At 35.2% G+C, this 24,849-nt stretch overlaps 3 protein-coding genes and 1 long non-coding RNA gene across 6 annotated transcripts; 1 reads left to right on the forward strand and 3 right to left on the reverse strand.

The window, feature by feature from the left end:
* Positions 1-1,698: 1,698 nt before the first annotated feature.
* Positions 1,699-4,905, reverse strand: LOC115964679 (L-arabinokinase-like). The gene is made up of 7 exons (XM_031083943.1): positions 4,867-4,905; positions 4,633-4,746; positions 4,489-4,551; positions 2,375-2,428; positions 2,187-2,289; positions 1,950-2,059; positions 1,699-1,851 (listed from the first exon to the last, which is right to left on the reverse strand). The coding sequence occupies exons 1-7, from the start codon at positions 4,903-4,905 to the stop codon at positions 1,714-1,716; spliced, it is 621 nt and encodes a 206-aa protein (XP_030939803.1). The 3' UTR covers positions 1,699-1,713.
* Positions 4,906-5,889: 984 nt separating this feature from the next.
* Positions 5,890-6,520, reverse strand: LOC115975653. The gene is made up of 3 exons (XR_004088157.1): positions 6,466-6,520; positions 6,156-6,239; positions 5,890-5,970 (listed from the first exon to the last, which is right to left on the reverse strand). It is a non-coding gene; the product is annotated as an uncharacterized LOC115975653 (long non-coding RNA).
* A 7,254-nt stretch (positions 6,521-13,774) lies between these two features.
* Positions 13,775-19,263, forward strand: LOC115975652. Of its 3 annotated transcripts, XM_031096531.1 has the most exons (6): positions 13,775-14,456; positions 14,532-14,735; positions 15,710-15,883; positions 15,973-16,069; positions 18,226-18,365; positions 18,459-19,262. In XM_031096531.1, the coding sequence occupies exons 1-5, from the start codon at positions 14,272-14,274 to the stop codon at positions 18,352-18,354; spliced, it is 789 nt and encodes a 262-aa protein (XP_030952391.1). In that variant the 5' UTR covers positions 13,775-14,271; the 3' UTR covers positions 18,355-18,365; positions 18,459-19,262. The 3 variants fall into 3 exon arrangements, with proteins under 3 accessions (XP_030952391.1, XP_030952390.1, XP_030952393.1); XM_031096530.1 differs by having other exon boundaries at positions 18,226-19,263; XM_031096533.1 differs by lacking the exon at positions 18,459-19,262 and having other exon boundaries at positions 18,230-18,348.
* A 1,381-nt stretch (positions 19,264-20,644) lies between these two features.
* On the reverse strand, positions 20,645-23,566 carry LOC115964684. Its single transcript, XM_031083949.1, has 5 exons — positions 23,541-23,566; positions 23,273-23,417; positions 22,365-23,072; positions 21,736-22,279; positions 20,645-21,624 (listed from the first exon to the last, which is right to left on the reverse strand). Exons 1-5 carry the CDS (start codon positions 23,564-23,566, stop codon positions 20,645-20,647), a joined length of 2,403 nt encoding a protein of 800 aa, XP_030939809.1.
* Positions 23,567-24,849: the final 1,283 nt, after the last annotated feature.

Raw genomic sequence — 24,849 nt, forward strand, 5'->3', positions numbered from 1 at the left:
CAATAGAAGAATGATGAACCAGCATTATTACCAGAATGTTATTACTTATTATCTAAGAAGAAGAAAAAATCATAACCAGAAAAGGTTGAGATATATAATAAAATAATGTAACAGCTAAGCACTGTAAAGAAGCATATAAAAATGGATATAAAAAAAATTAAAAATAAAACTAGACAAGGATTTGATCTTCCTACCTTAGATTGAGAAGTTAAGGCCTCATCATATTGTTTTAAGAGTTCGGGTGGAGCAATGTTGTCAATCTCAGCTCCTAGTACTGCAATGGGAACCTTAACACCTGAAATCAATCACCAAATACCAGTTAACTATGACACAAAATTGTTAATTTTTTTTCTATTTTCTAGTAAGAGTACAAGGAAGAAATTAAAGCCCATGAGTCTTATTTTATGTTTTGAATCCTTTTCCTATTTGGTTTAGGAGTTATTAAATCCTTTTTGTTTGTTATTATTAATCCTAGACATTATAGGAAGGTTAATTCTTTGTTATATAGCATTCACTGTAGCACACACACCTTTGAAATCATGTTTTGAAAACACAATTTCAGTTATAATTGTGAATGGTGAAATAAAGTTTTAAAAACACAATTTCACAATTTGAATTGAAAATAAGATTTCAGATGGCATGACATTGTGTGTCCCGTACACAGTGTATAACTATCACCACTCTTCTAGGAATAGGTTTTTTGGAGTCTTAGTCCTTCTAGGAAAGGATTAACAATAGCCTATATAAAGGCTTTATTTTAGTCAATAATATTCATAGTGAGACCGATTCTGGTAAAATTCCAGCAGCTTATTTTAAGATTTGTGGGAGTGATTGCCTTCTCCTACCCCAAGTGTGATTGCTTAGGAAAGCCTAGGTATGATTGACTAGTGTTTTATTTATCTTATTTCTTGTTCTATTCCCTGTCTCAGCCCCAAACAGCCATCAAGATATAATCTTTTCTAATCTAAAACCCACCCTCAAACATCAATCCTTATTCAAGAACCCTTTAAGAACTCGTCAAGAAATCTATTGCAGTGCTGAATTCTTAAAGATCCTAAATCATTCAGTTTCTAAACTCAATGTCTGTAACTATTTAACTTTTCAAAATTACGCATCTTCATGTATTTCCAAAATAGATAGATTTCTTGTCTAATTTAATTGGGAAAAGCATATTTCATATGCCATTCAGATAACAAATCACCTAGAGACTTTGGCGGGAAAGAACTGCTAGAAATTTTGAGGAATATGAACTCACTATTCCAGAGCTGAAATTGCAGTTCCTCATAACCTTGTTTGAATGGATGAAAGCACAAGAATCTTTTCTTTCTTCAACTTATTAAAAATTATGGATCATTGTAATTTTAGCTAGTTGTGATGTATATCTAGCATACGTCATGTGTACTTGGTGCATTTTATTTCTCTTAATAAACCTTATTATTTATCCAAAAAAAAAAAATCTTCCTAAATCAGTTTCTGATCGTATGCCAATGGGTTGTGGCCTAGATTCCACCCTTGGTGATAATGTAAGGTAATGGGTTTGATCCCGCTTGGGTGCATGAGTTGCTATACTTAGCAGAAAAAAGGGGAAAAAAATTTTCTTGATTGCACAAACTTAAATCCTCAAAAGTTTTAGTGTGAGATCATCAAGGTGAAAACTTTTGATGCCAACTATTCTTGATAAAAAACATAAATCGTAAAAGGTACAAAATTGGATTAAAAAAACTTGAATACCTCACCACCATTGGTACCTCCCTCATAGCACGATTTCAAGTTAACAGCACATTCAAGGTAGGGTATCCAACATCCACTGAGCATATCTCTTCTGGCCATCTCCACACCACGTTGGTAATACTGTTTACACAAAACATATGGAGGTAACTTCCCAACTGATTACTAGATGTAATGTGAAAAGAACAAGAATAACAAATTTGATAAGCATCCAATTGTACCTCAAGCATTTCTCTCAAATATGGTTCTTCATTAAAATAATCTCGGCGTATGAAGATAAATGGCAACTTGTATGCCATGGCTTCACTGACTGTGCCATATCCAATCTTTCCTGGAGTTGCAAAAAAAAAAAAAAAAAAGGCACAGGTACCAAAAGTAAGTTCAGTACTAACAGCTGTAGACAAAATCTCAATCATTTGACCAAGCAATAGCTTGAAACAAATTAAAAGTTATTATACCGAGCATGCAATCTAAAGCTGCTATTAGGTCAGGTGTATAAACATCTTTTGCAAGCTTTATGAAATTAGGGGGAAGCTCCTGATTGTCTGAAGCCCCACAAACCTAAATCAGAATGCAATAGGAACAATATTATCAAAATGAAATGAAGAAATAACTATGATCGATGTATATGCCCAACAAAACTTACCAGGCACAACCAACCAGCAGGTAAGTACTCCTCCTTCAACTTCCAACCAGCTGGCTGGAAGTGATGGACAACAGCACATAACAGTCAGAATTTGTCTTAATGCCTAAAGCAAAATAAGCATATCACAATACCTAAGGACAAAAATATTGGTTTTTAAAACAAGCAAGTTACATCAAAAAGAGGGTCTCTTAACAGATAGCATCCTAAGCATCTGGTATAAAAATAAAGTTCAACATAAAGTTTGTAATAGAACATTCAAGCTAGTAAAAGTAGATTACAGAAAGAAAAAAAAAAAGGACAAATATTAATGATCTGTGAATTGATATGGGAAATTGCTTCTCAATATCTCCCTTTTCTTTTAGGTTGGATGAAGTTGCTCAAACTAATTAGCATTTTTCACAGATTGGCAAATACATGAAGGCACCATCACATCAGGGAAGTGAAATGCAACAGTAATCGATTGAGTAGGGAGGATGAAGTGGGTGTGACAATTGTATGTTTATGTAATATAATTAAAATACACATCTATAATATTACTAATTAATTTTTTACAATTATTTACAGAGGAAAATTTTTTTAAAGATAAAATGATCAAGGAAGGCTAGTGGAATTTGGACAAAGATGTTGATAAGATGTGGAATGATTGTATCAAAAGAGTGGCTAAAGATGTACTTGGCGAATCTAAAAGATGTAGGCAATTGACTAAAAAGGCTTGGTGGTGGAATAAGGAGGTTCAAATAGCAATTAGATTAAAGAGAGAGAGAGAGCTATAGAAGCTCACCTAGATGTAGAGACAAATGGAAATTATAAAGTGGTGAACAAGATCTAATCTTATCATGCTTTTCATTCTACAATAGTCTGGAAAGTCTAGATTGCTCTTTTGATATATGAAGAATCAAATGATAGTTGGCAATGAGGGAGGGTACGAAATTGGCTTTTTGCAAGGGGCCCATTCCAAGAGTGTAATAAATTTTCATGCCGTTCACCCTAAAACTAACCTTAGAGTCTTAAACTTAAGGTCCCGTTTAACCAATCCCCCACAACAACACCACCCCCCACCCCCCCACAGAAAACACCCACTCCCAACCCCAAAAGGAAAAGATCCCAACTTATCTTGTTGGCCGCTAAAAGCATAATGAGAAGCCAAGGAGGTAACACTACCCCAAATAGGTTAGGACATGCACCAGCCCATTGAGTCCCTCATATCCAGCCACCAACTCAAGATGCTTGGGAATTTCCAATGAGCTAATGCTTACCAAGCTAGAAGAAGGGCACCAATTTGGCCAATTGGCCACTTATAGCACAATGGCAACAATGACTTTGTTATATTTATGGTTAAGTGATTAAACCCACAATTTCTTAATAGCTTAAACTTTTGGGACAATCGGTAATTTAACATGGTATCAAAGCAGGAGTTCCTGAATTCGATCTCTGTCTTCACTCTACCTCCCTTTTAAAAATGTTAAATTTCCACTTGTTGGGGCCCCACTTAATAAGGGGGAGTGTTAGATTTATAGAGAAGAATAGAGAACAGCTTGCAACATTCTTTCTCAAGAAATTGTTATCTCTATGTCTAATAAAATTTCATGCAAGTTGCACTTGTCTGTGATGATATGATGACCAACTTTAGAACATTGTAAGGTATTAGCATTTTGAAAACAATTGTTCTCTCTCCCCATTTGGGCAGTCCTCATATTCAAACAAGCTATTGAATCCAAGAATTAGGATGTAATTAATCTTCTATGTTTCATTACTTTATGATATTTGTTTACCAACAAAATAAGTTATTCTCTTCTAACAATTTGGAGAAGGGATTCATTTTAATACATATATTATTTTTCAAAAGGCTAAAGAAAAACAAATATCAAGAAAAGGAAAACAAGAAAAATCTTATAACCAATTACCAAATAAACACTAGAATTTCTACCCAGAGAATCAATTTTGAAAACTTGGAAGAAAGTAACCTGGAAATTCTCCAAACCATTTAAATTCAAGGTACTTTCACCAATCTTGGTCATTGTAAGATGTTGAGGGATTCAAAAATTTTGGAATGTAAGCAAGAAAAATTGAAAGAAATATACCAATATATCATGACAGCCTAAATTATACCTCACTTGCCCACCAAAATTAAAAATTACTAGCTTCACATCATCCGGAACTCCAAGATCTTTCCTCACCTGCATTGCAAGGAAATGTTTGATAGCAAGCATAATATATTAATTCATAAACATTGAATTTTTTAGAGTTCTAAATCACACCTCTTCTCTAGATTTGTGTAATCTCCTCACGACAAGGGGTACATCAATAACACCACGAAATGCAGGAACTAAAAAATGAAAAGGAATATTCAAATACCAACTAGAATAAATACCCTACAACTTATTCATTGCCAAAAGAGCAAAGGCAGATATGTATAGAGCCACAGACAAACACAATACTTTGAACAACTTAGATGCATATTACTTTTAGATGCAAAAAATATTGAAGGTTACCTGCTGAAGGACTGATCGATAGTGAGATCCAGCCACCATCACATATTCCGCATAGATAAAATCCCAACTGCCCAGGTTTCAAAAGGAGTAAAAAAAGGTGGAAATTGGGTTTTAAGACATACTGCAAGAATTCTCTAGACTTAATAAATCAAAATTAAGAGAGGAGAAGAGCTCCAAATGTAAGAATATATAAATAGAGCCTTGGTCAAACAACAAACGGTAAAAAAAATTATTACTAGTAAAAAAATCAAGCATCATCATTCCAAAATAATAATAATAATAAATTAAAATAAAAATCATTACTAAAATCAGTCATTTGGTTCTTCCCCTTGCGCAACTGCATCTTATTCCAACATTAACCTATAGTCTTTGATAAATAATACCAGGGTTTTGTTAAATGTCCTTCATTTGAGAAAGTATGCATCCAAAGCTACAACTTTCATATCACTTTTCTTGAGAAGTCCATTATTGTTTTATGGTTTAAACATGTATGTTCAATCAGTTTCCTCCCAAGAAAGTAGAAACATTATCATATAATTAACACCTTATATCTAATTCTCAAAACAAATGAGAAATCTCTAGGGTCCACAAAAACCTGATTACACAAAATATGTAACATTATTTTGATAAAGGATAATTTTGTACTTCAAAATATTAGGAGAAAATTTTTGAACAAAAAAATCTTGGCCATGATACTGGGAAATACAGATATTATCGCATAAGAACAATGTTGAAATTGTTATAAAATTTCAATGCAATTACCAAATACACTATTATAACGTAATTTTTGGTGAAATATTGCCCAGATGTATCGCCAATATTTAACTAATACCAACATGTCACAATACATCACCAGTATTTAAATTCTAAAACATTGGGTCAGATTTCAAAGCTGCATTTAAAAATTACAAGCATCTTCTATGTAAGTCTTGAATTTTGTTTTTGTAGCAAAGATCATATAAATAGAAGAATTTACAGCTTCAGATTAGAAGTTTCAGTCATACGAACAACAGTGCAAGCGAGTTCCCTGAAGTTGGTGACGCAAACAGAACGAATTCCAGCATCTGCAGCTGCTCGGCATGCAATAGGAACAACATCTGAAATCTGCTTTATAAAAATGTTAGCATGACTGAAGGCCATTCATAATGATGGAAAGATCAAGAAAATATTTGTATAGACACAACCCAAAAAAAAAAAAAAAAGATATGATCTCATTTTGATTCCTTATCTCACATTTCAGAAAATCCAACCTCATAAATAAAAATCCAAAAAAGAAACAGTTCAAGTACCACTAAGTCAGCCTTGATAGAGTTCAGGCACTGAACTTCGGTTGCTAAAACTGATGCTCGGGGTAGTACTGACATTTGGGAATACTTGATCACATTAAATGAGCCAAAAAAAAAAGTCAACCAACAAAAGAAAAGTTATGGTAACATAGCCAGCAAATCAAGTGATAAAAAATTTAATATAAAAGGAAACAATGCCAATGCCAAGTATGGACATGGGAATGATCACTGATGTTCCATTAACATGAAATCAACAATAATTTTAAGAGAAAAGTTTAGCAATTGCTAACTAACTCTGAAATTTACATCATACCTTTTCCAAGGAGGCAATAGGATCAACTGTCAAAGCATCTGCTTGAACTGCTCCAGTCTAACACAACCTGCTATCACTCAAAATGCCTTATTATTACTATTGCAAGAACACAATTCAGACACAATTTCACACAACTAACATAACATAAATTGCCTACTCATTTAAAGGTTATAATGATTATGGTTAAATCCATTCATATAATTCTTTTAGGCTACAATTATATTAAAGATAATAGTCTAAACTAAGAGATAAGAACTTTTCTCTTATTTTTATTAAATAGAGAGTACTCACTTGTTTCTTGTGGAAGTCGCAGCATTAAATAATTTAAAACTTTTTCACTACTGACTAAGAGTATGTTTAAATGTGTTGTGTACATGAACTCGATTTTTGTGCATACATGAACAAAGCAATCCTAGGTTCATAAGATTTATTTTTGTTTGAAGCAATGTGACTTGTGATAATTTTATTGTTGCTTGGCAAGAAGTTGTTTAGGTTGTGGTTGTTGCAGTAATTTTTCTTGTTATTATTGAGAATGCTAGCCTTTGCATCTAGTTTCTTTTACTTTCCCCTATTTAGGTTGTTTATTTTCCGTCTAACTTTTCCTGGTTCAGAGGCAGCAATAGGTTGTTTGCATGGGAAGCCTTTCATTACTAGACAAATGTATCGAGTGCATTGCATCCTTTTATTTTTCTCCCGTTGTTGCTTTTTTTTTTTTTCTTTTTTGGGATGATATTTTAATTTCCCTTGTTAACCGCTTTATTTTTGTTTTTTGGGATCAATAACTACAATCATATATACAAAGGTTATGGCATATCGCATCTCATCACCATAGTTCTATCATGTGCAGGATCCGGGGCCACTGAAATGCCGCGGTCATAATGATGAGTTCCAAAAACAACGCCAGATAGTGGTGGATGATCGTATTGTCGACATTGTCAAGAGAGTTGGATTAGAGGGGCTATATAGGACCCCATGTAGAGAGATTGATCATAACTTGATAACGGCCTTCGTTGAGCGATGGCGGCCTGAAACCCACACCTTCCACCTGCCACATGGTGAGACAACAATCACATTACAAGATGTGAAGGTTCTTTTGGGGATTTCAATCGATGGTGAGGCAATTGTTGGAACAACTGACTTGACATAGGCTGCTGAATGTTAGAGTATGCTTGGAATTGCTACTAATGGTACTGTGCTTAAAGGACAAAAGATCCAAATTAAGAAGCTACTAGAAAAAATTGACGAAGGGTTGCCCGATGGTGCAGCAGAGGTGGTTATGCATCAATATGCACGGTGTTATATTCTAGCACTCCTGGCAGACACAATTTTCATCGACAAGTCTGGCGATAGGGTGCATACGATGTGGTTGCAGATGTTGAGGGACCTTCGCAATCCACCTCAGTATAGTTGGGGGAGCGCTTGCCTTGCATGGTTATACAGAGAGTTATGCAGGGCAACCGACAGAGGTGCCAGTCAGATTGGTGGGGCCTTGTTGCTGGTTCAGTATTAGGCATGGGTCAAATTCCCTTTTTTGTGCCCAAGGATGGACCTCCCACCAGATGGTGCATATGGCCCACCATTTGCACCTTCTCCACTGTCCATTAAGTAAGTCTCTTCCTTGACTGATTCTCTCTATTGAAAATAGATCCATAATTTTAAACACATTATTAGATATAGGAAATAAAATTTTAACCTTGATATTCTTCAAATTTTGACTCATTAATAGGGTTTTTATTTATTTTTTTATATATCGTTTTACAACCACTGAGGTCATATGTTATGATTGATGTATAATATAAGTGTTATTAATTTCTAGCTCCACCACTAATCATATGTTTAGATAATCATTTATTAGTATAAACTTAGTGGTATGTAATGTTAAATTTACGATTGCCCATCATTTATTGTTGTTGATTACTTCAAATTCTCAATTCCAAGTATTGACTCCTTTCATAATTGTAGGACCGTGTGGGTCGTGAGCACCTTGAATAGCCCCGCTGAAATCTTTCTGGTCCGATACCGTCAGCTTTTAGATTGTATGCATCCGAAGAAGGTATCGAAATTGTGTTTCTTCTATTGTTTATGGCTATTGTATTTATAAATGTAAAAGAACTTATAGATATGGAACATTGCATAATGTGTTGCCCTTTTATTTGGCTATTTCAAGTGGTGTGGCAACCATATGAAGCTGAATTAGCCCACTTGCCTGCGTTCTGTGTCACCGGAAGGGATGTATGGACGGCGAGGGTACCGTTTGTATGTTTCTGGTTAGTAGAGAAACATACACCGGACCGTGTTGTTCGTCAATTCGGGATGGTACAAGAAATCCCCCCAAATGTTGATAATGACGAAACCCTTCATGCCATAGACCTGAGGGGGAAAATGGAGGTGAATTGGAGGGACAAACATTATGGCCATATCCAAGTATGGAATAGTCAAGCATGATCTCTATGTCATGGAGCACGACTAGAGGGTGATATGTCGCCTGCTCATCCATACTTTGATTGGTACGATAGGGTGACTTGAAGGTTCGTCGACCCCACTTCGGCTTCACTTCTTATTATGGTAATTGCTTCAACCTTTCTTTTCAATTTTTGTTGCGTATCAAGAACTTGAGTATGATGTACTAATTGTATTTATTTACTTTCAGGTTGCCAGTCACAAGCAGCTGTTGAGACATTATACAGTCGGCAGTCCTGAGTACAAGCATATTTCAACTGTACTTAAGACAGTGGAACGCCTTCACCGTATAACTGCCCAACTTCCGTTGGAAGAGACCGATGGGGCAAATCCAGAAGTGCCAAAAGATACTAGACGACCAAACATGAGCTCAACTCGTGCCAGCCATAGCCATGGTCAGCATGCTGCATCCCATCAGGTTGTCAGTAGGCCGGATCCCCCTCCACCCCCACGTGCATCTCTTGCCCTAGAGTTCCCTCCACCTCTACATGCATCTCTTTCCCCAGAGATCCCTCCACGTACTACTCATGCAATTTCTGACCTAAAAATCCCTCTACCCACTGCTAATGCATCTTTTCACCCCGAGATCCCTTCACACACCCCACATACATTTTTTAACCCCACTCATCTTTCATTTACTCTGCCATCCTTCGATCTCAGCCCTAATTTCAGTCAGACCCCTCCTGTCATGCACACTCAATCCCCCTCGTACAGCATTGATCATATAGACCATGTACCACCTCATAGTCACTCCATGTCATTCATGCCCACTCCTAAACTGCAGATAGATCCCATGACTACGGGCCTCAATCACATTTCATTTGCTACATCATCCTCCCCCGCAGTTGTAGGATCTTCAGTTGTTGGGAGTCAAGCAAAACAGCCAATTGTGCATGTTAAGAATGAGCAGGTTGTTGGGTTACAGCCACCCCCATAAGGTCAACCTAAACGCACAACAAAAGCACCTCCTTGTGGGACAGGTGGTCATAAAGCAGGACACAAGGCTGGCCCCACAATATGACAAGTCATTTAATGTAATGAATATTGAGTAACTACTGTTATGGTTGATATTGGAATTCATGTAATCCATTGTTTGGTTGTAACTCCATCTTTGCAGCAACGCGAGGAGCCTCACCAAGGAGATGCAGTACCCCTTCCCCTACATACCAGACACTATACGAGACAGCATAAGCGTAAAATGCATTAGGATCAACACCCCATCTGAATGTGTATGTGAATTTTGCTATTGGGTTTTCAATTTGTTTATTTTAGGCCATATGTAATATATTGGATGACTTGGGTATGTTGTGCCATAATTTGGGTAAGTCGGATTATAGGTAATTGGGTATGTTGTGCCATAATTTGGATCTAGGAATATGAACTGGGTGGTTTAGTTGATGGGTTTAATAAAATTTGAACATCCATTTTGTGATAAAGTTTAGTTTGTGTTTGTATAATTTGGTGATGAGTGTGTTTGTTCAATAAGAAAGGGGTTGGGGAGAGGTTGTGGTTTCCTAAGTTTAGAATTCTTTTCTTTATCATATATTTTTAGGCAAGAAAAGGTTTTTTTTTTTTTTTTTTTACTTATATCATCATCTAATTGCCTTCTTATGATCACAGATATGCCAGAGAAGATACACACTATCTATTGTATATATATCATTTAATGAGAATCAAGTTGTACGCAATGCCTAAAAGGCCAAAAATATTGATGCTACGTTAGTAGAGGTAATTCCTCCTGCACCATTACCATCTTCTACAGATTTTATGGGATTGTGGGTTTTATCCCCCTTTAGTGATTTTTACATTGCGTTCTTGTGATATTGTGTATTATATTTTATATATGATTTACTGAGAATCAAGTTTTTTATATGCCTATGTACAATGGAAATTTTGTTGCTACTTTAGGAGAGATATAGTCTTCATGGACCATTAGCACCAACTTCGAACTCATCTAGAAAATAAATTGGGCCCTATGTTGTAATATACTTGGTTGGATTTTAGGGAAGTTCCTTGGGATTATGTATCTCATTGAAGTTTGTGATTGGATTTTTGATAATATACATCTGTCTGTTCCTTGGTTCATGTGATTATGATTATGATTTAATTGTTAGATAAAATATAAAGACTTGGGAATTAGGATTCTAGGGTTACTAACAATTCTGAGTCATTGTAGGCAGCCTTCGCTCGTCTAGTTTATGATATTTGATATCTGAATTTTTTTGAGCTCTTTGAGCTTAGAAATTGATGTCTGCTTATTACAAATTTAATCCTATTATCTTTTCTTTGTTATAATCTTATTTTGTTGCTGATGAATTGAGCAAACTAGAATTCCAAAGTGAAATCTAGAAAAATCAAAAATTCAAACTTCGAAAATAAAATCTGAGACTCCATGGGGTACCTCTATGAGTGGTGATTGTAATTACCCCCTTTTAAAGTAAATTTTAGAGATTGATGCTTATGGAGACCCAATTTTTACATATAAACCCATTTAAAATGTTGTCAGTTAAATTCCCATAATATGTATAAAATGGCTTTATACTATTGATTTTATAATATATTGCTTCACATCACTTGCAAGTCTTATAAATTCTACCATGCATAATAAAACAGTAAATGCCTAAATGGTGTTTACCGTATTTCTAAAATTTTAGAAGCAAGAAATTGTGTAAAAAATTTTCTATGCTTGTGTATCTTGTTGAATCATGTATGAAACTGTCCATATTTTTAGGTATATGCGGATTTCTTTTGGGTCACTTTATTGAACAATTTTTATTATCAGGAAAATATCCCAAATGCAATAGTAGAGAGGGTGAAGGTGGGCATGCTTAGGGGTGTTGAATCTGCGCTTGGGTTACCAAAAGAATCACTTATGAATTGACACCTTATAACAGTATGATAGAATGGGCAGTGAAATAGATCAATTCTGTAAGACTTGCAATATACTTGGTATGCTGAAGAAGCCCACTATGAAGTTCTATTTTTATATAATGTTGTTTCTGTCACTGTTTTTAATATTTTTAATTATACTTTTTCAAATTCCAAGGCCCACTAAGTTGTAATGAATAACAAGGTCTTTTCTCTTATGAAAGAGGCAGAGGCATATTACCAAGAGCTTGAGGAAGACCGTTTGGTACGTTTGATGCCCTTTTCAAAGATATAGTGGTAAATGATTTTAATGATGATTTTAAATATATAGTGGTTAAATTTCATTGGAAGGGCATTAAACGTACCAGACGGTTTTTCTCAAGCTCCTGATAATGTGCCTCTACTTCTTTGATAAGGGAAAGGACCTTGTTATTCATTATAACAAAATAAAATTTGGGCCTTCTAATTTGAAAAGGGTATAAGTTAAAATATAAACAGTTGCAAAAAGAACATGATATGAATGTGATTAAGTGCCCGTTTGGTTCCACATTTTCAGCTCAAAAAGCGCTTTTTGAAAAAAGCCAGTCCTCAATTTGCGTTTGGTTAAGCCCAAAACGCAACTTTTATCAAAAAGTTGCGTTTTGGGCATAGAGCAAAAACGCGGACAAACGCGAAAAATTTTATGGACCTCTGAGGGTCCATAAATGAAAACGCGTAGTGCGCGTTTTGGATGGTAACCGTTGCTACAGTAGAATTACGGAAATACCCATTCAATTAGAACATCAACTCTTTCAGAAACAGTAGATCAAGAACAGAAGAAAAAAAAAAAAAAAATAGAACAGCTCTTTCGGAAGCAGCAGATCAAGAACAGAAAAAAAGAAAAAAAAAATTTAGAACAACTCTTTCGGAAACAGCAGATCAAGAACAGAAAAAAAAAAAAAATAGAGCAACAACTCTTTCGGATCAACAGCAGATCAACAACAACAACAAGAAAATTAGAACAACAGCAGATCAAGACCCTCTGGCGGATCAAAAAGACTGACGAAAAAAAAAGGGGAGGGAGAGATTTACCGACCATCCAATCTTCCCGATCATCCAATCTTCCCGATGATCCAAGAACAAGAAAAAAAAAATAGAAAAAGAAGAAGGAGAGCTGGTTCCTTCATTCGTTTTGAAGTGCTAAGAGAACAAAAAAAAAAAGAAAAAGAAGAAGAAGGAGAGCGACTGTTCTGGCCTGAAGTGCTAAGAGGAAAAAAAAAAAAAAAAAAGAAGAAAGAGAGCGACTGTTCTGGACTGAAGTGCTTAAGAGGAAAAAAAAAGATGAAAGAGCTGTGGAATGAATGTTCTGGATGGTGCTGGTGTGGTAGGAATAAAAGAGGAATGAAGGAAAAAACAAAAGAAGGAAAAAACAAAAGAAAAGAGTGTGGGTACGTGGGTGGAGGAGAAAAAAAGAGGGGAAAAAAAAAAAAAAAAAAAGAAGGGAAGGAGAACCCGTGTGTGTGTGTGTGTGTGTGGGGAGAGAAAAAAAATTATATCACAATATTTTTACAATAAATTTTAAGGTAGGTTATTTTTAGCTAATATTGGTGAGAAAAAAATAATTTTTTTAGAAAGAGAAAAAAATAATTTTAATAGTATGTTAAAATTAAAATTAGTATCAATTTTTATCACAATATTTTCACAATACTTTCATAATAAATCTTAAGTGGTAGGTTATTATTAGCTAATATTGGTGAGAAAAAAATATTTTTTTTAGAAAGAAAAAAATTAATTTAAGTATGATGAAATAATTGATTTAAGTATGAAACAAACTCACATAAAAAAAAAAAAAAAAAAGTATGAAATAAATTCCCTTATATATATTGTCCTTTTTGGTCATTTACCCCTCAAAAAGCCACTTTTAACTGTTTTTACTAAACACTCAGCTTTTTCATTATGCACTTTTTAACAGCTTTTACCAAACACTCAGTTTTTTGAAACTCCATTTTTTCATTATGCACTTTTACAAAACTCCACTTTTTCATTATGCACTTTTTCAAAAAGCTGAACCAAACTCATCCTAAGTTTTTGACCACAGTGAGCACAAGTGTGCACCGAATGTGAGGTTGAGGGAGGAGGACGAGGAACTCTTTGAAATGAATTATGTTGAGTTCATTTGGAGGGATATTGAGGGTAGTGATCTTGATACTAGGAGGAGAATTGTGTGTGAGCTTCTTAAAGGGATTGCGACCAATTATAAGCAACAGGTCACCGAGATAGTTTCTGCACAGATTCAGCATTTGTTAACTTCGTTTGCTGCAAACCCAGTTACAAATTGGAAGGATAAGGACTGTGCCATATACTTAGTTGTCTCCCTTGCTAGTTGCTACTAAGAAGGCTGGGGGTAGTTTGGTCTCGACAGATCTTGTTGATGTTCAGAGTTTTTTTGCTTCAGTTATTGTGCCGGAGTTGAAGGGTCAGGATGTGAATGGGTTTCCGATGCTTAAGGCAGGTGCACTGAAATTCTTTACAATGTTCAGGAATCAAATATCAAAGGATGTTATAGTTCAGATTTTCCAAGATTTGGTTCGGTTCCTTGTTGCGGAATCAAACTTAGTTCATTCTTATGCTGCAAGTTGTATTGAGAAACTGTTGCTGGTCAATGATGAGGGGGGAAGATCTAGGTATACTGCAAATGACGTTGCTCCATATTTTTGTTGAGCTGATGACCAACCTATTTAATGCCTTCAAATTTCCAGAGTCCGAGGAGAATCAATATATAATGAAGTGTGGGGTAGCAGAAATACACCTATTGTGATGCGTGTTATTCTTGCATCAATCCGTGGGACTGTGATGGAGCTTGGAAATACACCTATTGTGACTTCTGGGCTAGTGATGCAACTCTTGGTTGGGTCCAAGTTCATTGAAGTGGACAACAGTTTCTGCGAGGATCGTGCCCTCTTGTAAGTTTTGAGAAATTTTTGTGAAATAATTACACGAAAACCCCCAAAGTTTGACCTTGCTGTTTAAACCTTAAATTTTCAATTGCACCAATTCCTACCTTATGCCATTAAATTTTTGCAATTTTGACCATTAGTATGTCTCATTAAACTAAAAATAAAAGAAATTCATGTAATCTGTGTTTACAACCTATTTAGACTTCATGTTTGCTTCATATGAATATTTGATTGTATTCTACGACCAAAATATGTATCGAAGCAACTTTAAAAAAAACCTTAATAAAGAGACACATTTTAATAAAGAAACCATTTTCTTGTGAGTGGTTTTCTGGCACTAAAATACTTTCGCCTTTCGGTGTTTATGTTTCAGATTTTTTAGTGTCCTGGTAATTTTCAAGGCTAGTTTACTTGAGTTTCCATTACTTTTAGTTACATTACTCTCACTCACATTAAACTTTCATGTAAACACTTTAACTAACTTGCGTTTCTCTTTTTAATAAATATTCATATGAGTTATAAAATCTAAAAATTCTGACTAACTTGGTTGAAAATTTTTATTTTCTTGGCTCTGAACTCATTTTGTTTCATATGAAGCTAATTACCTATGAATTCTGATTTTAACCATATAGGTATATAAGATGGGAATTTTTTGATACTTATTAAAAATAAAAAAAGATGGGAATTCTTTGGTGGTCAGGGACCTTTCCTTTAAGTTCTAGGTACATGTGCATGAATCTAGTGGTAACCAATTTTATTCAAAGTCTTATAACTACATTTGATGAGTTAACTGCTTCATACACAATTACACAGTCGATTCTTTTGCCTTGGTTTGATTAATGACTCTTTTAATTTTATTATCTTACTACAATGTTTCACCCTTTGTTTCTTCAATGTCTTCTCTAATGGGGCTTTGATTTTGTTGTAATGTCATTGCTTTTCCTTGTCTAATTGGTCACTTTGCACTTTTGCCTCCTTAGGGAAAGAGACACTGACAAAGACGGGAAGGTTAACTTTAAAGAATTTTTTCATGGGCTTTTTGACATGGTGAGGAACTATGATGAAGAAGGTCACCATTCTTCACATCAATTTGATGATTCAATGGAGGCCCCAGCAAAAAAATTGTTTGCTCAGCTTGACAAAGATGGTGATGGGTATTGATCAAAGATATATTTCTCATATAAATAATGTTCTTTGAATGATATATTCTATTATTTACTTGTATTGGAATTTTCTTTCACAGATACTTGTCAGATGTAGAACTACTACCTGTAATTGGAAAACTTCACCCGTCAGAGAGTTACTATGCGAAACAACAAGCAGATTACATCATATCACAGGTATTCAACTGAAACCAGTTTCTTATTTGATTGATGAGAAATGTATCTATTTGTACTTGCTGAGTCATTTCGATATGCAGATTGAGTCATCTAATCACTAAATATAAATTGCAGCCACTTACTTGGAAGATTGTATTTAGTGTGAAGCATACTGTTTTGCATGTTTACTAATATGAGTCAAAATATTATTTATGGTGGGGGTCTTATTAAATGATAATTTAATGAATCTTAAATAATCAGGAGCCTTGTTCTGCATCTTCAGTCAACTTTGCTTCAGTTCTCTTGTATCGTGTAATGAATGTTATTTGTCCTAGTTTAAGAGAAGCTATTGTTTGAAATGTACCATTAAGGTCCTCGACTCCCTGTTTTTCCGATGACCGAAAGAACTTGTCATTCAAACATATTTGTTATTCTTATTTCATCTGAGGTTTCATGAAAGTTCACAACAGCTGTTGTGTTTCAAGTTGTGCATCTAACTGGAGATGGAAATCTTTATGTAGAAGTATTACCAAAGATACTTAGGAGATAGCCAGCCTGTTGGCTGAAGGCAGCATATACTAATAAGTTGTTGTCATGGATGATGTTGATAAGAGGAGACAGGAGTGATAGTAGCCATGTAGATTTAATTTTTATTATATTGAACTTTGCTGCCCCTAGATAGACTTGGTGACTGAAGCTACAGGTGCAAATTTTAAAAATTAATTCAGATATAAAATGCTTCAAAGGCCCTGTCCTGTATGTCTATTTTCTGTGTGTGTGTGCAAGTAAGCACCTTTGAAGGCTCCGTGTCTATGTATGTCTGTATGTGTTTTTTTGTGTGTTTCTTTATAAGGCTATGAGTTTTTTGTATTCCAGTTCTTTTCCCCCTCTTCCAGCTGAGAGTTTTGTTTAGTGTTTTTTGTTTTGTTGGGATTGTAAAATCACTATATCAAATATGTGTATCTTGTTTCAAATTTGTTTATCCATGCAGAAGCATACAGCTGTACAAACTCATGGTTCGTTATATGGATTAGCAAAGTTAACAGCTTTATTGTTAATTTTCGGTCCTACAATTTTATCTCCATGGTTGGTGACTTTTATAAGACTTGACTGCTTCTTAAGGAAGCTCGGAAGAGCATACGATGGTCAGTTTTCATTTCATGGTGGCACTTTTTGTTGGAGGCCTGTAGTTTTAGGTATCTCAATGGATCTAGTAGACAGGAAACACTACCCTATGTGTTTTAAGTGGCGCTCCTAAAAGAACAATTTTTTTTTTTTTTTTAGTCATGATTGTTTCTAGTATAATTCTTTGGGATGAGAGATGTGATAGGCCCTATGTGTTTTAGGTGGCGGTCCTAAAAGAACAATTTTTTGTTGTTTTTTTTTTAGTCATGATTGTTTCTAGTATAAATGTTTGGGATGAGAGAAGTGATAGGCCATCAAGGACATACTTATCTATTCTGCTGATCAGATAATTGTCTCTTCTTTGACATTTTTTAATGCTCTGAGTTCACTAGGAAATCTGTCATCAACTAAGTTAGGATCTAGCTCACCGTCTTGTCCAGGATTTTGCAGTTTAATATTTTGGCCCGACTTGCATTATGTTAGTAAAAGTTGAATGTAGATGCTCTTCTCTTGGCACTTTAGGGAAGATGTTATTGTCAGCTTAGTACGAATCATGGGTATTGTCTGGGTCTTAATTGGCTTATCTTCCAGAACTCGTTGGCTTTGGTGGAATTTGATAATACCAAAGTCAGTATCTGAATTGTTATTTTGCTGGAAGGGAAAGTGCATTGCAAAAAGTCACAGCCTAAAATTTGGGGGGTGATCTGCTATGTCTAATTTAGGAACCTTATTGTGATTGTGCAAATCATCTTTTCTTGTTAAAAAATGGACACCAGTTTAGTTGTGATAAATTTGTGGTCTCATTATGGTTTTAATGATTTCCTTTATATCTTTTCTTCTAAAAAATTTCTTTTCCTATCTCTTCTTTTGTTTATGTTCCAGAAGTGCTAGTAGTATACAAAGTAGAAGTTCATGCTAATGATGACTATCACATTGACTTAACAACAGATTTCAGATTAATTTCTTGGTTCAAGTTGGTTTTGTGGAAGTGTGACTTGATAATGAATAGAGCAGCTTAGTTTTTAAAATAATGTATTGATTTTTTGTTGCAGGCAGATGCTGATAAAGATGGGCGTCTAACCTTGGCAGAGATGACTGATAACCCTTATGTATTTTACAGTGCTATATTCGATGACGATGAGGATGAGGATGACTATGAGTACCATGATGAATTCCGTTAATTTCATGCTAGGTTGGGAAACCCCTTCCATTTGTTTCTCATCCTTGTTTCTATCTTACCTGTCTTGTAAATGATATATAGATGTTTTAATTCCATTTTCTGCAGGATATAGGGAAAAACTTTGGTAGAATTCAAAATTATTTTGGCTATATAGTACTAGTAAGAAAAAGCTCCATGACATTGACGTGAAATTTGCTCTTCCAAATTGCCATTTATGGTTAATCGCCATGTGGTCATAAGTCATCCTGTACCTCCAGTTTTACCGTCAGATAGTTCTTGGCGTCATTGTTGTTCATTAGATATGAATGTCAGTCCACTGTGAAGGATGACTTACACTAGATTGATAGCTGGAATATTAATTTTGTGGCACACAGTTAGATATTCTGATTTTTTTTTATATTCTTGGGGTTTTTACTTTTTTAAGGCTTTGTTACTCTGCATATTTTATCAAGTTGAGTTGTACATGCATGATATTATAAAAACATTTATCTCCATTAGTTGTTCCAAGTGGAAGTAGTTTTAATTGTTACAATCGAATTGTTTGCTTAAGGATCAATTACTTTAAGGCTGGTCATTGGGGTAAATCCGCTATTAGATCTCTCTCTCTCTCTCCCCTTCCAAGTTTTAGTGTTCAACTATAATAGTAGTAGTACTTTTGTGTGTGTGTGGGTGTTTGAAGTTTGAAGCGAAATTAAGTTATTGAAAATGCTGTCCATTACAAAAAATACCAATTCACACTATGCTGGCATTGCAGTTGCAGCTCTTAGAAAATGCAAATTGAAATATCTGAAGAACTTGTGAAAGGTAGTGTGCATGAATGACAAATGGTGGTGAATAATGGTTAAAATAGTGGGACCATAATACGATATAACAGTAGAGGACAGTACAGTAGGCAAGTATTGGTCTTCCAATAAATGTGTGTATCATACTCAAAAGACTTGGCTCTTTCTTTGGTGTTAGTGGTAGCACCTGGTTGTACTGTGTTAAAATACTTTAAATGTCTAGCTAGAGACAAATAAATAACAACTCATTGAAGGAGGAAAACAAAAAAAAGATCAAACTTGCAAAATCAGCTCGAATTAAGAACAAAATATATACTATTGTTTCAAATTCATTCAAAATGGATATTAGTAAAAGGTGATGATATAATCAGAAGATCAACTTATGTGTACTTTATTGTTGTCACAAATATCTAATTGAATTATTGAATAAAAATGATATTCTTGGTAGCACCTGTCAGAACAATGCATACCTAGTACTTTTCTTCTTCAAATATTTTCAAGAAGATTCCAATTAAGGTTGATGTACCTTTTCTTTGCTTCCAGCACTTCCAACAATATAACAACCCATCAATTTGGCCAATTGCCCAACTAGTTGGCCAACTGCACCAACTACTGATGAGACAAAAATATATTGTCCTTTCTTTGGTGAGCAAAGTTCATAGAAACCAGCATAAGCAATCATACTAGGCACACCTATGTGCAAAAGTAAATCCAATTAGATGAAGCATTTACTATGTCAATGTTTTTTTTTAAAAGAAAATATCTATAGTTACTAGTATGCAGAGGAGGAGATGGTGTAGAGGATAGAAAAGAGTGACATGAACAAGATAGATTATGTAGTATAAATGAATAACTACACTGCAAAGTATCAAATTCATCTTTAATCCAGAGTTCCATGAATTGTATATTCCAATCATATAAAAGATTATGAAGTAAAATCCTTTTTATTTTGTTTCTTTAATTTTCTTGAAAATCAAATCCATCTTATAAACTTTTTTCCCAATTGATGAGCAAATTACTTACCAAGAAGTCTAGTATAGTAGGAAAGGGGCACATCAGTGTAGTAAGTAAAGGTTCTTCACCAACACTTCTTTTGAACCCTCTGGCACCTTCAAGCTTAAGCTACTTGTGTTAAAGTACATTTCCGTTTCTTTGGGATTGCCATCTATGTAGTCTCTAGCTAGAATGGAAATAATTAACAAGTAATTGAACATTCATAATATCACAATCTAGAAACAGGTACATTGGATATAGAATACTTCGATTACAAGTTCATTCAGTGATAAACAAAATAAAGGTCAATGCCAATACAACCTAGTAGTAAGTTCAAATACACAATAAAGAGAACCCCAATTTACATCTACAATGCCATTCCAAAATCAAGTATCTGCATGCCTGACAAAAATTCAAATATTGTCGTTAGATACCAAAAGCCACAACATACGTACTAATCTACGCAACTTGGCTAATTGACACAATCATGGCATTTTATATAAAAGCATCACTTACCTAGTTTGGATCATTACTGCTTGTCGAAGCCCCATAGGAAAGTGGACATCTTCTACGGTTCTGCCCATGTTGATGACACAATCCACAGCTCTGCTTTTGTTGAATCTCCCTCAAGTCAGAATCTGGCCTCCGGCTTCCTGGTTCTTGTCGAACCCCATCCATCTCATTCCGTATCCTAGACGCCACAGGTCGACCTTTGCCCCGCAACAGGTTTGGGTCAGGCACCCACTTTGGACCGTCCATATCTCTCCACAATGGCTCTGACTTTGGCACCACAAATACAAGTGAGTAGGTGTGAATGGCGTTGTTCAAACTATAACATGGGTCAATATATGTAGTCGTATCTTGCCCCAAGTACTGAAGAGCTTTAATTGCATGTGAACAAGGGATCTTTCGATTTTGCCACTTTCCACAACGACATGTTCTGGCTATTAGGTTTACTTCATGACTATGGTGTCCCCCTCTAGAGCTATGGATGTTGTATGCAGTAATTACTTGATATATACCATTCAGATAATTAAACGCATTTATGTGGTGGCCAAGAGATTTTTGTAGGTTTTGTCCATAGGTTTTTAAGGCATATTTACTCCATACCTTGCCCTGTGAGAGATCATGAGTAATTTCTTTGTGTCGATCATGGAAATACGCAAAAAGTTTGCAATGAGTAAATTCAACCATTGCAGCAATGGGTAGGCCATGGGCACCTTTCAGTACTCCATTGAAGCACTCCGAGACATTGGTTGTCATAACCCTATAACGGTATCCACCATCATGTAGCTGGGTCCACATGTCTAGATCCTCTGTCATTAGATATGTGTATGGCATGATGGATGAGTCGGGTTCACTTTCCTGCCGCTCGGTTCTCCGTTTCTTCCTAAGGGCCTCAATCTCGGCTTCCTTGATATGTTGCATGTACAACTCAAACTTAGCTTCCTGAGTAGCATACCCCGCTTTCAAGGCCAATGACTTTAAAGTGGCGTCTTGAAAATGCGTGTTGAAGTTGCTAGCAACATGTCAAAGGCAATATTTGTGAACTACTCGTAGTCATCCATCATCATCTATAGGCCAGTTTGCAATTGCGTTTTGAATACCTTTATGTCGGTCAGAAATTATGCAAATGTCCTTATCTGCTATCACATCTTCCAGTGAGATCCTGAGGCGTTCTAAAAACCACCTCCAACTAGGCCCTAACTCTTTGTCCACAACGGCAAAGGCGAGAGGCAAAACCTTGTTGTTGGCATCGGTGGCCATTGCAATCAACAACACCCCTCGATATTTACCATACAAATGAGTCCCATCAATACTGATCACTGGCTTACAATGTCTGAATCCTTCAATGCATGGAGTGAAAGCCCAAAATACATAGCACAATATTGTATCACCGAACTCGTCCCTGGGTATGGTGTGCCACCAGTACTGGGTGCCAGTTTCTTGATCCAAGTATGTCAACAATAACTTTCTCAACTTTTGGTAAGACTCTTCCCAATCCCTGAATATCTTTACAATAGCTTGTTGTTTCGCATCCCATATCTTATAGTAAGAAAGCTTATGCCCAATAATACTTCCCTTCAATGAAATCTCTGAGGTGATAAATTGTTGCCATGTGTTTTTCTTGCAACAATGGAACAAATTTTGCTGCAAGAAAATTACAATCCATCATTCTACCATCAAGGGCCATGGCAAGGGGTATACAACTGTGAGGACTCCTATAAGATGTGACCATCCATAGTCCATGTTCAAGCTTCGCGACTGCCCCAACGAACCACATGCATGACTCATCGACGCATTTCACAGACAATCTACTTCTGGTCAACCTACTAGTCACAATGTTTCTGTTATGCTTTGTGGCGTAAATTGTTAATGCACATTTCACCGCCTCTTCATTCGTAAAAATCAACCCTTTCGCAAAATTCATGTCCACATTCCAAGAAGAACCAAATGCTTGCTGAGCAACTTCAGGATCAACCATATTTTCCCAAGTATTTTCATAAAATGATGAGGCAGGAGATTCATAAAGGGGGGTCGCATTTGTAACATGCTGAACTCTAACAGTAGCATCCGCATCATCTTCATCACGTTCAGCCATATCATTAACATGAGGAATGGGAGTAATTTCATGGTCATCAACACCCCTGTCAAAGTCGTCTCTCTCAATCCTCTCTTCGTACTCATTTCTATCGTCAATATCTTCCCCAATACAGTCTTCGTCTTCATCTTCATCTTCAACTACTGGAACTGTAGAGGATTTGCCTCGATGTGTACAAAATTGATTTTCATATCTATTTCCAGGTTCGCTCTCAATTGTTGTTGGTGTCTCTTGAAAAGAGGGTGTATAGCCTCCCAATGTGGTGCATCGATCATCTAGGACTGCAAACTGTAGAGATGTAGTTGTTTGTACAATTTCCTCTACGCCGACTTCTGCATGTGGCTGCAAACTAACGTACAACTCAAAATCTGCTACTTTTTCCCATTGTCCATCTTACTAAACATGAATTTCACATGTTTGTCCTCTGTTATCGCCATATATCTATAATTAATGCATTGATTAAGAACTTCATGTGGAGAACGGAAAGTAATATATATGTCATGCAAAACAGGGTTCATTTGCAACTCTTCCATAATTTTTACTTTCAAATCATTCAGGGTCTTTAGCTTACGGCGTATCATCATATAGTAGCATTGGATACCCAGACCTTGAAACATCAATCCGTCATAAGGGTTGGCATTGCTAAGGGGTCCACCGTAGTATATATTTATATGGATCATTGTCAACCTATAGATCATCAAGTGCAATAGTGTTAGTGACAAATTTATACCGCTCAATCAACATTAATCACAAAACTTTGCGTATGAAATGCCAACAATACTAATCTCAACCAAATTTGCATACACTCACCTTAGGTCACATACAAAAATAGTCATTACCAATTTCATATTCTTTTAAAATTTCAAATCATTCTAGGGGCATGACTTTCAAAACCCATTCAAATAAGTTCTCATGAACAAAAATATTATATACCAACTAGTTATCCATTGAAATCTCTGTTACAAATCTTAAATAAATATATCTTGAAATAATTTATGGTAACAAGACTACAAATATCTTAGGTATCAAACTCATAATCTATTTCATATCCATGATAAAGACCTAAAATTACTAAATATTCCTAAGAATTGATCACAATATTTAGCACTAAATGTTCCCATCATATCCACAAGGGTCTCACAATATCCATTATAGATATTTTTTCTTAAGTAGATTCATGATCTTATATAAATGTGTCCAAATATTTAGACATTAGTTTGGCGGTAAGTAATCAAGTTCATCATTCAATTGAGCACTAATGTCAAAACTCAAATAGCTTCACTTGTCATGATTAAATGCAAGCTATCAAAATAAAAGGACTGAACAAAACCAATTTCAAGATATAACTAGTTTTTTGGACATAACATGAGTCATACTATGAACGTGATTACACTTTTTATAATTAATCATAATATTAATTTCAAAAAAAAAAAAAAAAAACTAGCAAATAATCACAATATACTAACAAATAACTAATCACAATATACTAACAAATACATTAATCACAATACACTAACAAATAAACTAATCACAATATCTAACAAATAAATTAATCACTATACTAACAAATAAATTAATCACTACAATAAATATACTAACAAATAAACTAATCACTCAAAAAAAAAAAAAAAAATAATGACAATATACTAACAATTAATTAACACTACAACAAATAGACAAACTAATCCCCCTCAAAAAAAAAAAAAAAAAAACTAATCACAATATACTAACATATAAATTAATCACTACGACAAATAGATTAATCACAATATTTACACTAACAAAAAAAAAAAAAACTTTTCCTAATATTTTCTCAATTTTTCTTAAATAAAAAAACTAGCAAATAATTGTATACCTAAGATGTTGTGAACTTATGTGAGATGAGTGTGAGTGAAGAGAAAGTGGAGCGAAGAGTTACTGAGAGTATATGGAGTCTGAGAGTGTAGTGAGACGGACAAAGAGGGAAAAATAGGTCCCAGCTGGGACCCACCGCAACACGTGGAGTGCTGGGGACCATTTATAGAAATCGAGTCCAGTAGGCTCGATTTCTAGCTCAATAACCACGTGAACGTCAGAGGAGATGAGACACAGAAATCAATTTCAATGAACTTAGTTTCTA

Source organism: Quercus lobata, chromosome 2 (genome assembly GCF_001633185.2).
Source record: "Quercus lobata isolate SW786 chromosome 2, ValleyOak3.0 Primary Assembly, whole genome shotgun sequence".
Classification (NCBI taxonomy): domain Eukaryota; kingdom Viridiplantae; phylum Streptophyta; class Magnoliopsida; order Fagales; family Fagaceae; genus Quercus; species Quercus lobata.